At 39.8% G+C, this 12,839-nt stretch overlaps 1 protein-coding gene across 1 annotated transcript in view; it reads left to right on the top strand.

The window, feature by feature from the left end:
- Positions 1–12,839, top strand: part of LOC126334864 (nucleolar MIF4G domain-containing protein 1) — a 99,608-nt gene that overhangs the window by 63,116 nt on the left and 23,653 nt on the right. The window contains exon 8 of the mRNA XM_049997548.1: positions 11,831–12,024. Coding sequence (XP_049853505.1) covers positions 11,831–12,024 — 194 coding nt within the window. The remainder of the gene's footprint in view (positions 1–11,830; positions 12,025–12,839) is intronic.

Below are 12,839 nucleotides of genomic sequence, written 5' to 3'. Positions count from 1 at the left end.
CTACATAATCACTGTAGAAGCCCGGAAATCTCAAGTGGACAAGTCGGTGCTACGAAATATTTCTATCTCCCATGACCACGAGCAAACTGTTCAGCACTCTCCAAGTAAAGTATTTCCTGTGACCGTCCGTCACGCCTTCCCGTACAGCACTCCCCTGTGTCCTGTGTGATGCAGTGTTCCTCCTCCACTTCCATACAGTCTCTACATTGAGTTCCGTTGTCGCCTACCATAGTAATGAGCACTGTGATTGGCTAGAGCGTTACCGCCATGTCTCCAAACCAACGAACACTCACAAACATATTGAAACACATACGAAATACTGGATTTACATTTAAATAAAGTGAAATTAAATAAATATTCCTACAGCTGGACCATAAACAGTCTCTAAAACACATGATTAAATACATAAACAGATTAAATAAACATATATCTATCAAAGGAATAGAAGAAAAAGTAGGCCAGTAGCCTAATGGCTCTGTGCTTTCTAAAACACAGTAAATATTTGACCAATTTCTTCATGAATAGTATATATCAGACATAAACATAGACGAATAAATATATTTATATGCATGCTGCTACAATTTTTTCGTGTAACTGTGGAGTATTTATGGTCTGACGCAATCAACAGTAATCGGCCCTTTGACCTCCAATAACTCACATACTATTCAAGTTACATGCCTGTAATTCATACCAATTTAAGCTTGCAGTAATAGCTTTCTAAAGACACATTGATCGACAAAATGGCAGAACCATTTAGATTGGAGATTCATTGCTGGGTGTTACTTGTATAATTTACAGTCAGATACTAAACTTTAACTAATAAAGATATTGAAAATCTGATTACACCATCAGAATCGTCATACAAATAATGGTGATATACGTGTTTCTTTTTGAGGTATCATGATTCCTCTGGCTACTATTAATTTCTACATGAACTGTGAAATGCCTGCCATTACGGTTTCACAAAGTCCGCCATGTTTGGCACTCCCAGCATACAAATCTCCTTCATTGACACAAAGCACAGTCCTCGACACAGTGTCAGCATGGAATTCCCAGCCACACGGTTGGCCTGTACCAGGCACTGTGACTACCCCTCTTGCTCCAGCTAATGTTCAGCAGCACGTGGTTACTGATGAGCCCCAGCTTGCCGAGCGTCTCGTGCGGCCAAGCCAACTCCGAACTTAGAATATTTTCAGGGCGCCACAACTCACCTGTTACCTCACAAGTTGGAACATTATGTTAAGATTTTAAATGATTTTTGACGCCTGAACTGCAAAACATTTGTGGTTATAACCAAAGAACATGTTTTCAGCAAGATGGAGCCATAGGACACAGGTCCAGGCGTCTGTGCTGTGATTTTGTGTAATTTTCTCTGGCCTGTTGATTTCCAGTAGGGTAACCTAAATTGACCCCCATGTAGTCCAGATTTGAGCCCCATTGGTTTTTTTCTTATGGGGATATGTCAAATCTAAAGTGTATGGCAGTAATCTGACGTCTCTGGAGCAACTGACAGAAAATATCCATAGCGAACTGGCAGCCACCCTGAGCCATCATGCAAAATTTTGTTCATTGTTTAAATGAATGCTGTAGATGTCCTGGATTGCATTTAAATGACATTATTTTGAAAAACTAACCTAAATTCCTGAAGTGATATTTAATAATAAATAAAGATTTTGTCAGTTGACTTCAGCTTCTATTTTATTTTGAAACATCAAATATAATTTAAACTTTCTTTTGAGACACCCTTTGCTTAATTACTCATCTCTCCCCTCACTGATGTATCCATTGTCCAAATATGTTGGTCTTTGTGACAAGAAAAATCCATGATGAACAGGAGAGATGTAAACTAAGTCTGTTTCTGTCATATTTTAATCGAAGAATGAGAACTGGACTTTGCGTCCTGAAACTTACTTTGTTTCAGGTTTCATGACTGTGTGTCTCACTGATGAATAAAGATATTGCAATGTTTCAGCCACCTTCAGGGGAAGTGTCAGTTTCGCTTCTCATCTGGAACTTTATAGCCACTGGACCATGGGCATTTCTGCATCCTCGGCGGTGGTTGGGGGAAGGAGGGGGGGGGGGGGGGGGGGGTAGCCGCGGGCGCTGGGTCCTGGCATCTCATTTGGTGTGGCCTATTTATTCCATCTGCCGCCACCCCCTTCCATCGGTGCACTCTAATGTTGTTCTTGATAATGTTGTGTTCCACACGGTACTGAGTTGGAAGCCACTATTCCGGTTGACCGGGTTATCAGTGACCCTCATCTCTACTGCCTCTTTAATAATAGAGTCCCAGAAACCTTTCGCTCTACACAGTCTCTTGGTTTCTTCAGATTGAAATGTGTGTTGAAGCTGTGCTCCGCTACCGTGGATTTTTTCTTTAGCCTGAGGTGAACGCTTCTCACATGTGTAGAGATGCATTGTGTGGTGCAATGCTGTGTCTGTCCAATATATTGTTTTCCACATTCACAGGAAATGCTGTAGAAACCCAGTGTTCTAAGACCCAAGTTGTCCTTAATTGAACCCAGCATATTCCTTATTTTTGTTGGATGGTGGAAGATGGTTTTTATCTTGTTCTTCTCCAGTATTTTAGCAATCTTGGTCATGGGTGGCCTTGCATATGGGAGGAATGCCAGACCTTTGTTGTTCTCTTCTTCCTAAAGGTCCTCCTCCTTTTTCTACTTCTTGCTCACCTTGAGAGCATGTCTAATCTGCATTTCAGTGTAGCCATTGTTCTGGAAGGTTTTCTTCATATGCGGTGCTGAATCTCAGTAGATAAACTGTCCTTGTGCATATGTCATGAGCTCTGCGGATTTCCATTTTGCTGGATGAAGCCAGCTGTTGGTGTTGAGGTACAGGTCTGGGTGTGTGTTTTCTTTCAGTAGACTGAGTGTCCCAATGTGCCGTCCGTTTTCTTCTTTATTAGGATATCAAGGAAGGCTAAGCACCCATTTTCTTCCAATTCCATTGTGAACTTGATACTCTCGTGTATGCTGTTCAGATGGTTGAGAAATTACCTTCGTGTGTTTTCGCTGTGCGGCTAGACCGTGAAAGTATCATCCACGTTCCAATGAAAGACCTTGGGTTTAAGCGATGCTGTTTCCAAGGCGATATTCTCAAAGTATTCCAGGTACAGATTGACAATACATGGTGCCAGAGGGGATCCCATAACAATTCCATCCACCTTTTGGTAAAACTTGCCCCCACACTGGAAATATGTGGTCGTGAGTGCGTGGCAGAATAATTCCACTGTGTCTTCATCAAAATGATTCGCCAGTAGTTTCAAGGAGTCCTCTAGAATTACCTTCATGAAGAGGGATGTAATGTCAAAGCTGACCATAATATCATTTTTGTTAAGACGCCACTCCTCGAGTATCTTAGCAAATTCTGTAGAATTCTTGATGTGGTGGGGACATTTACCCATAAGAGGCTTGAGTAGTTGTGAATTGATCATGTATAGTATTGAGCATAGTGGTACCTCCCTCTTGAGTATATTGGGGAGGCCATATAACCATGGTGGAACTTGAGCTATGGGGTAAAGCATTTTTACCAAGTCGTGGTCCAGATCTGAGTTGTTGTTGAAGACCAATGGTCTTTCTAATCGTAGCTGCTGTAGGGTCCTTCTCCACTTGTTTTTAGGCCTGGTCCTGCAGCAGTGAATTAGTCTTGTTGCAGTAGTCAGCCACTCTTAGCAGCACCGCCGCATTCGCTTTCTCTGCTGGTACAATGACAGTATCCTCATCTTCTCTGAGGCTACGTATCACCCTGCGTTCCACTGCTGAGATGTTGCTTTTTGGCATTCTCTCGTTGTCTAGGATTGTGCAGGTCTCCTTTCTCACCTCTTCAGCGGCTTCAGAAGAGAGCCCACGTATGGCCTGTTCGACTTTGCTGCTGATCTGTAGTTTTGGTAATGTGCTCGGAAGTGGTGCAAAGTTTAATCCTTTGGATAGCACAGACATTGTTGCCTCATCCAGTTCCTTGCTGATCAGGTTGACAATGGTCCGCGAATCCTCGGTGTCGGCCTCCGGCTGTTGTGCCCCTGGTAGTCATTGGCACTTGTTTTGTTGTTTCGTGGTGGCCTTCTGCTTGAACAGTTCACTGGAGGTGAAGGTATTGTCATCTACCCACTCCCATGTGAAAGGTGAGAGTGTCAAAGCCAGTTTCAGGTGGCATGCGAGTAAGACGCGTCCAAAAATTTGGTCGAGTTCAGACTGTGTGATTCATGTGCGTTCCGTCACCAGTGCTGAGCTGGCACATTGCAGGATGCTTTTGCTTCTTGCCGTATGGATAGAATGTCGCAGGTATGTCCTTATCGTGACAAAGTTGCAAGAACGCGAGTCTGCTGAGCAAATTTGCCCTCTTGATCTGAAGTTTTTACAGTGACAACACTGCTGTGTCCTCCCCACAGAAGTGCGTTATATGAGAATGCAGACTTTTTCAGCGAATCTCAATGATAATATCTTCTCAGGTTGACAGCCGAGTAAATGCATTGTTCTTCGGCAAAGTTTCAGCAAGTTTCTTGCTTTCAATCTTTAGGTGAAGTAAAGGACGTCTCATCCCTATCTTTATAGCCACTGGACCATGGGCTTCTCTGCATCCTCAATGCCAATCAGGCCAATCAGGCATGCGTGGAATCTGCACAAGCCTGATTGGCCCGACTAGTGCCGAGGATGCAGAGAAGCCCGTGGTCCAGCGGCTATAAAGATCCAGATGAGATGTGAACCCGACACTTCACTTGAAGATGTCAAGCAAGAAACTTGCTGAAACGTTGCTGGAGAACAATGCATTGACTTGGCTGTCAACCCGAGAAGATTTTATCATCGAGATTCGCCGAAAAAGCCTGCATTCCCATATGAAGATATTGGGTATTCAGAAGTCATCTCCCACCAGCATACATTTCTTGGGTTAACAGTCAGACCATCAACAGTTATCTTTTTGAAGACAAACACTTTTTTCAAACGCCTTGTTTGAAGGAAATGCTCCGTAGTTCCTCCAAAAATGTTAGAGAACAATGCCAGTTAGTCCTACATCATTCTTTTATCTGCAGTTTTTCCAGAATGAGATATGTACTCTTTACTTGTATTACGAATCTTCTGCTTAAACTTCCATTGTGTGGTGCATCTCATCCTTTTCTGAGAAGACGTTTCTATCTGTTGTGCTCTTTCTGACAGGCATCTGAGACAGTGACAGAGTGCTCAGTATTAAGGTCACTTCGATATCCTTCACGGATTACCTGAATAGCAGCTGAGATTATTACTACTCATTATTATTACCAAATTTTTGTTTTTATAATTATTATTTATACAAATATGAATCAAGAAATATGCACACACCCACTGTCAAGCCTTCAACAACAGCCATTCAATACTAACCTCATAATTATTGCATTTCAGAAACATAATGGTACGTATGTGCACTTACTGTTACGTTTGTGAAATGTCCTAAGTACAACAGATTTGAAAATTTACATAACTGTGAGTCCTTTGGCTCATGGAAAATCTACCCAGGATCTTTGTTGTAGATATCAGGATCACTAAAAACATCTTCATTTTCTTGTAAGTTGTCCAATATGGCTATAATCTTGGAAAAGGTACATGGGTCCCTCTTAGTGCCAGCCATTTTACCTGTCGGTTGCCACTATGTCCCTGTGGCAGGCAGCCACTGGCAGTTACCATGAAGCACAGTCCATACATATGTTGATTGAAATTAGAATGTTTTTCTCATAGGCAGCACCACAGGTAGAACGCAAAACACACGGTGGTGGTGCTTACCATTGTTTTCTCCTGTGCCACTCAATTAACAAAGTACTCTTACTGTGTGGATATATATTTATAAAAAAAAAACAATACTTTAACTGTATTTGTTTTTGCGTTACCGGGATTAAGTTTGAGCCAATCTTCATCTTTGAAGTGATCTTTAATAGTGATGCCTGGGTGCACTTAAAGACTGTTTCATATGAGTAGCATTTGGGTTTCTGCTCGTCTCTAGCTTTGATGGAACATTGTTGTACTACAGAAAGAGCAAGATCAAGAGCAAACTGGAAAACTAATGAGATTATGCAATATTTAAAATTACCTTTGTAAGGCGTACCATTTATCCATAGGTAAATGTATACATTATTTATAATAAAAAATTACATTTGAATTTTCTCCCAGTTTTGTTTCAATCCAGTAAAATGTGTGTCCAGATTTTAATTATACCTGGGCTTTGTGCTTTTATCATCCTCGTAGTGACCCCACTAATCTGTTTATCTTATTAAACTCCACCTCTTGCTCCACTAATCTTGCTTCAGATTCTATAGTATTGCAATTTATTGTATCTTAATAAAAACTGACAGGAGGAGTTGTATTGTAAGGTCTTTGTTTCCTTAGTCAAACTGTATAGCAATACGCAAGCAGATAAGTAGGTATGTGTGCACCATGACCAGAAACCTTTGCCTGCTTTCAGTGTTCTTTCACAAGGGCTGAATAGTGACTGGTCAGAATTAAACATGTGGCGTCAGGGCCCCTACAGCATTACCTATGGCAGACAAGTCTATGAAAGCCTGATGAGTTTAGAGAGGCATATTATCAGTGCCAAACATTGACGTAAGTGTATGTGCAGCTGACTCAGGACAAGTGTGAGAGCTCCTAAGTTTCATATCTTGGAATCGCCTCAACAAGTTCCCGTGCTAATCACATTTCAGTAGAGCTCTGAAGTTCTCAGTCAGCAATTTGCAGTCCAGTCAAGAAGGTTGCAGACCTACTGACTCATCTAGTTTTGTGCTGTATGAGTACTGACCATGACATTCAAATCTGATCACTAGAATATTGTCGTGTCAAATCTAACGGTTACTAGCAGCTGTATAGTGTGAAAGTCTGGATCAGATACTGATTCCTACTGTGATTGGTTTCCTTAATTTTACTGAAGATTTAATGATGTCTTCTCTCTTCCCTTTTCTCTGTAAAGCCTCACTATTTAATGATGTGAGCGTTGAGAGTGACTGGATGGCAGTTAACTGCTCTGTCAATGATGGCTAAGGAGAAAAGATGATGTAAACTTTATAAGGTACCAAATCTTTGTTTTAAAAAAAACCTAATAGTGTCAAGTATTGAAAGAAGCTCCTCAAGGCCATATCAGACTCACTTCATACTGAAGTGAGAAATAAGAATGACGGTTGTGATTATCAACATAGAATGATAACTAAACACAACTGATCAAATATTCTTCACTTTAAGAATTTATTTTCCAGTTATATAGTTACATGGCAGCAGGTACAAGTGCAAGGAGAAAATTTCTTGGGCTGGCAGTGAAAGACAGTGTTTTAAATGTTATCAATCCACTCAGTTTTTTGTGTAGTCCATTTTCTTGCCAATGAAGAGAGTCCATCCTCATAATCAAATTATGTAAGGTGTGGAAAATACCCATCTAGAAACCACAGCCTTTTCATTGCTCTCAGAATATTTTCCAGCCACAAATTCCTGTAGAAGTATGAATAACCAGATGTCAAAAGGTGCCAAATCTGACGATATTCTAACAGTATGTGTTTAAATATTTCTTCGGCCAGTTGGTCCAGGTGGTTTTTGCAAGGAAATCAAAGAGAAAAATAGTTTTTGTATCCGAGAGAAGTATTGGGCAAATGAACCAGGCTTTGCCTGCATTGGTGAAAGGCCATTGGTGTATCTACTGATTTGATTGGTGTTCCATTTAAAGTATGAAATGCTGTCAGTGAGTGAACAGTCTGAGTTGGGTACCTCATAAAAGGTCATTGCTCATAGTGGCACAGAGAGCTGCAATTATTCAGTGGACCCAACAACACAGAAACTGGAGATTAGCTGACTGGGAGCATGTAGTATGGTCGATCGAGTCACAGTGTTGCCTCTTTTTAAATGATGCAAGTGTCCGAGTACTCCAACTGGCATTTAAACCGCAGTGTGTGGAGGGGTGTGGTGCAGGCCAGAAAAGATTCTGTGTTGTTTAGGGGATGTTTTTCATATCGTGTCATAGGCCCACTCATTCAGTTTATGGTGAACATGAACCAAGATGTTTATTTCTACAATCTTAGTGATCTAGTATTGCCTTTTCTTCTACATGTTTGTGGTGAGTATGATGCGGGCTCTCCCATCTTCACAAGGTTCCAAGTGTATGCTCCTGATTTGACAAACATTAAGACACCTATCACATGTCTATTGGCCTGCTAAATCACCTAGTCTTAATCCCATGAAAAATGTCTGGAATTGTTTAAAACAGCATGAGAAATGTCAACGGCCCTCCAATTTAGGAGCTCTGCTGGATCTAATAATTGAGTGTCTTCTGCTGGATATGGCATATCTAAATAAATAGTGGACTCGCTTCCTCACAAAACTTTGGCATGCAGGCCAAAAGCAGTGTTACACATAATGTGCCTTATGTTGCCCAAGGGATGACTAATATTTTGTCCAGTGCACTTATTAATCCCATAACAATGACCATCTAAATCATCCTCATAATTTTGATGGTCCTTCTTAAAGTAGTCTCCCATGAATGTGATGCACTTGTCCCAGCATTTCTGCCAGTCTTCAAATACATGTTGGAAACCATTTTTTGAGAGGTCCTTCAAAATTGCCTCCGCAGCCTTCACCACTGCTTCTCATTATTGATAATGCCCCACATGAAGGCTGTGCTTTATTTTAGGGAATAGAAAAAAATCACATGGGGCTAAATCCGGACTACAGGGAGGGTGACGGATGCACTTCACATTGACTTTTGCAAGGTATTCAGCAACAGCATTGGCAATATGCAGCCGCACATTATCGTTGTGCTGCATCCAGCCTATTTCATGGAAATGAGGTCTTTTGTGCCTGATATGGACTTGCAATGTTTTCAGGACATCCCTGCAATATTGTCCAGTTGCTAATTTTGTGCGTGTGTGTGCGCGCGCGCGTGTGTGTGTGTGTGTGTGTGTGTGTGTGTGTGTGTGTGTGTGTGTGCAGGTATAAAATGCTCATAAACCATTCCACAAATATCAAAGAATGAGATGTCCATAACTTTCTCAGATTTCCACGCTGAGCTTAGCTGTTTGTTCTCAGGATCAAGATGATGTAGCCAAGTTTCATTAGCAGTGATTACATTTGAAAGGAACTCTGGGTCTTCCTCTAACATCAACTTTTAACTGCACACATATCTGCACGCGAATGTCCTTTTGTTCGGGAATCAACAGTCTTGGACCTATCGCGCACAAACATGTGTCATGTATAATTTTTCTCTCAACAACATGTGGGTGGCACCACAATGAAATGTTCAGTATTTCAGAAGGTGATCTTAAGGTAATTTGTCAATCCTCTCTCACAATGACAGTGGGAATGTTGATGTTTCCTTCCGTAAGAGCAGTAACTGGAGCACCGGGTCCACCTTCCTTTGAAATTGATTGTCTCCCCTCTTTAAACATTTTAAACCACCTTCGAGCTGTGCTGTAGGGAAGAACAGACTCACCACAGGTCTTCTGTAGCATTGTATAGGTCCCAGCTGAAGATTTGTTGAGATGAAAGCAGAATTTCAGAGCCCCATATTGTTTGTCGCGTGTTACCTCCATTGCAGCGGTAGGTGATACTGAACATGTCAGACCTTGCCTGCCTTTCACAGTTGGGAACCAGGAATCCTAACAATGAAACTACTATGGCACGTTTGTTGCACATTAAGCTAACAGAATATCATAAAATTAAATTTTAATGTGGGAAATTATGACCATAAAAAAATTATGATTATTCTTTATTGAACAGCCCTCGTATTTTTATTTAAATCAGGAGTGTCCAACCTTTTAGCTTAGCTGGGCCACATTGGAAGAAAACAAATTTTTTGGGTGCACATAATATACTTAACACTAACAATAACAAATGTGTCAATGAGAGAATAGTATCATGTGGCAAGAGTTTCAAGTTGAAAATATTCATTCTTACCATAACTTTACATAAATGCAATTTTCTGGAATTTTTTTACTGATTGTGTGATAGAGGTTCACTTCTTGGGCCACATTTGTACTTGCTTTGGGCCACATGTGACCCACAGGCTGTAGGCTTTACATCCTTAATTTGTTGTTGTTGTTTTGTTGTTGTTCTTGTGATATCAGTCCAATGACTGATTTGATGCAACTCTCCATGCTACTCTATCCTGTGCAAGCCTCTTCATCTCTTAATAGCTACTGCAACCTGCATCCTTCTGAATCTGCTTACTATATTCATCTATTGGTCTTCCACTATGATTTTTACCCCCTACATTTCCCTCTGATACTAAATTGGTGATCCCTTGATGTCTCAGAATGTGTCCTATCAACTGATACTTTCTTCTACTCAAGTTGTGCCACAAATTTTCTTTTCTCCCCTGCTGTATTCAGTGTCTCCTTATCAATTATGTGATCTACCCATCTAATCTTCAGCATTCTTCTGCACCACCATGCTTTAGAAGCTTCTATTCTCTTCTTGTCTGAACTGTTTGTCTATGTTTCACTTCTGTACATGGCTACACTCCAGACAAACACCTTCAGAAAGACTTCCTAATACTTAAGTTTATATTTAGTATTAGCAAATTTCTTTTCTTCAGAAATGCTTTTCTTGCCATTGCCATTTTGTTCTATATCCTCTCTACTTTGGCCATCATCAGTTATTTCACCACTCAAACAGCAAAACTCATCTACTACTTTAAGCGTTTCATTTCCTAATCTAATTCCCTCAGCATCACCTAATTTAATGCAACTGCATTCTATAATCCTTGTTTTGCTCTTGTTGATATTCATCTTATATCCTCCTTTCAAGACTCAGTCCATTCCATTCAACAGTTCTTCCAAGTTCTTTGCTATCTTTGACAGAATTACAATGTCATCAGCAAAACTCAAAGTTTTTGTTTCTTCTCCATGAACTTTAATTCCTACTTCAAATTTTTCTTTTGTTTCCTTTACTGCTTGCTCATTGTATAGCTTGAATAAGTTTAGGGATATGTTACAACCCTTCTCAATAACTGCTTTCCTTACAAGCCCCTCGACTCTTATAACTACAGACTGGTTTCTGTACAAGTTGTACATAGCCTTTTGCTCCCTGTATTTTATCCCTGCTACCTTCAGAAGTTCAGAGAGAGTGTTGCAGTTAACATTGTCCATAACTTTCTCTAAATTTACAAATGCCATACATGTAGGTTCACCTTTTCATAACTTATCTACCAAGAAAAGTCAGTATTGCCTCATGTGTTCCTACATGTCTCTAGTAACCAAACTAATCCTCCCTGAGGCCATCATCTTGCAGTTTTTGCTTTCTTCTGTAGAGAATTCGTGTTAGTATTTTGAAATGATGAATTATTAAAGAGATAATTCGGTAATATGAACATGTGTTTTAGATGATGCATTATCCCTGACTGATACATGCAGTTTACAGACATCATTTTTTGTCATTATCTAGCAAAATTTTTAATATTGCCAACATTTAATACAGAACACACTAGCGTGTTAATTTGTCTTGCCTGTTTCAAGATGACTTGTGTAACTTGAAAATGTTTTCTCAAAATCTGAGAGCTGAAGACAAAACATGAAAAGTATGTGAAATCGAAAGTCAGCTCACAATGGTAACAATAATTCCTATTTTAATATAGTCTGAGTGTGTATTACAATGTATGTAAAAGTCAGTTATCTAAAAATTATGTGCTGTAAATTACTTTCACATTTATAGTAATATTTGCTACCTACTTAGGACTATATCTGATATATGAATGAAATTATCATTACGAATTGGATACAAGATCAACACAGTGGAAAATGTACATATCATTGTATGTTTTGGGAGACTATTGTGGTTTTATTGGCTTTCCTTAAAATGCAAATTCTTTATTTCAGCTGACCAACAAGGTCGCTGGTGGGTAGTTGGCTCAGCATGGACAGGAGCACTGCCTTCACAAGAAGGTGGTAAAACCTCTATTATCAGTAAAAAGGATACAGCCTACAGCAGCCAGTTGCTAGAGCTAGCCAGAAAGCAACGGATGAATACCGATGTAAGAAGAGATATTTTCTGCATTGTGATGACAGCTGAAGTGAGTATCCACAAAGAAGTATGTAGCTTGGCACTGGTACAGGATCTTCAGCCTGAATTTTTGAAACATTCATGTAGTGAATAATTACCCAGTAAATTTATTGTTAGCTGTTTTACCTGTACTTTGTTTATCCTTGGATTCCTGCTGCCTATTTTTCAGCACTAAATTAACAATTCGTTGATATCTCAGGATGTCTACACTCAACGGAACCCTTCTTTTAATCAAGTTGTTTCATAACTTCTTTTTCTCCCCAGTTTCATTCAGTACTTCTTCATTTGTTATTCAGTGTACCCATTTAATCTTCAGCATTCTTCTGTAGCAGCACATTTCAAAAGCTTGTGTATGTGGCATTTTAAATATTTCTTTTTGAGTGCATTGCTGCAGCATATGTGAACATAGTGCGACTGCGATGCTGGTTAACATTCTGTGGCGAATTATTGATTTTAAATTATAAATCTTTTGTGTGCAGAATCTTTCCTCATAAAAACCTCCCTTGATATTCTCCCAATTGTGTGTCTAAAGTTTCTAAAATTCTGTCCACAGGAGTTTTTGATATTATTTTGTATGCCACTGACAGAAATGACGCTCCTCTGTAATTGTTGACATTTCAGTTCCTCCCTTTTTATGTACCAGCTAGATTAATGCTATTTTCCACTCTTTTGGAATATTTTCAGTTTTCTTGATGTTATGAAAAAGCAGTTGTAGATTTTTTATAGTCTTTGTTTCTGACCATTTCAATAATTTTGCTGTAAGGGAGTCTTCACCACTTGCTATGTTGTTTTTGAGTAATATAATGGCTTTACGAATTTCTTGCT

The sequence above is a fragment of the Schistocerca gregaria genome, chromosome 2 (assembly GCF_023897955.1).
Source record: "Schistocerca gregaria isolate iqSchGreg1 chromosome 2, iqSchGreg1.2, whole genome shotgun sequence".
In the NCBI taxonomy this organism is placed as follows: domain Eukaryota; kingdom Metazoa; phylum Arthropoda; class Insecta; order Orthoptera; family Acrididae; genus Schistocerca; species Schistocerca gregaria.
This window is presented reverse-complemented; position numbering and strand designations above follow the sequence as displayed.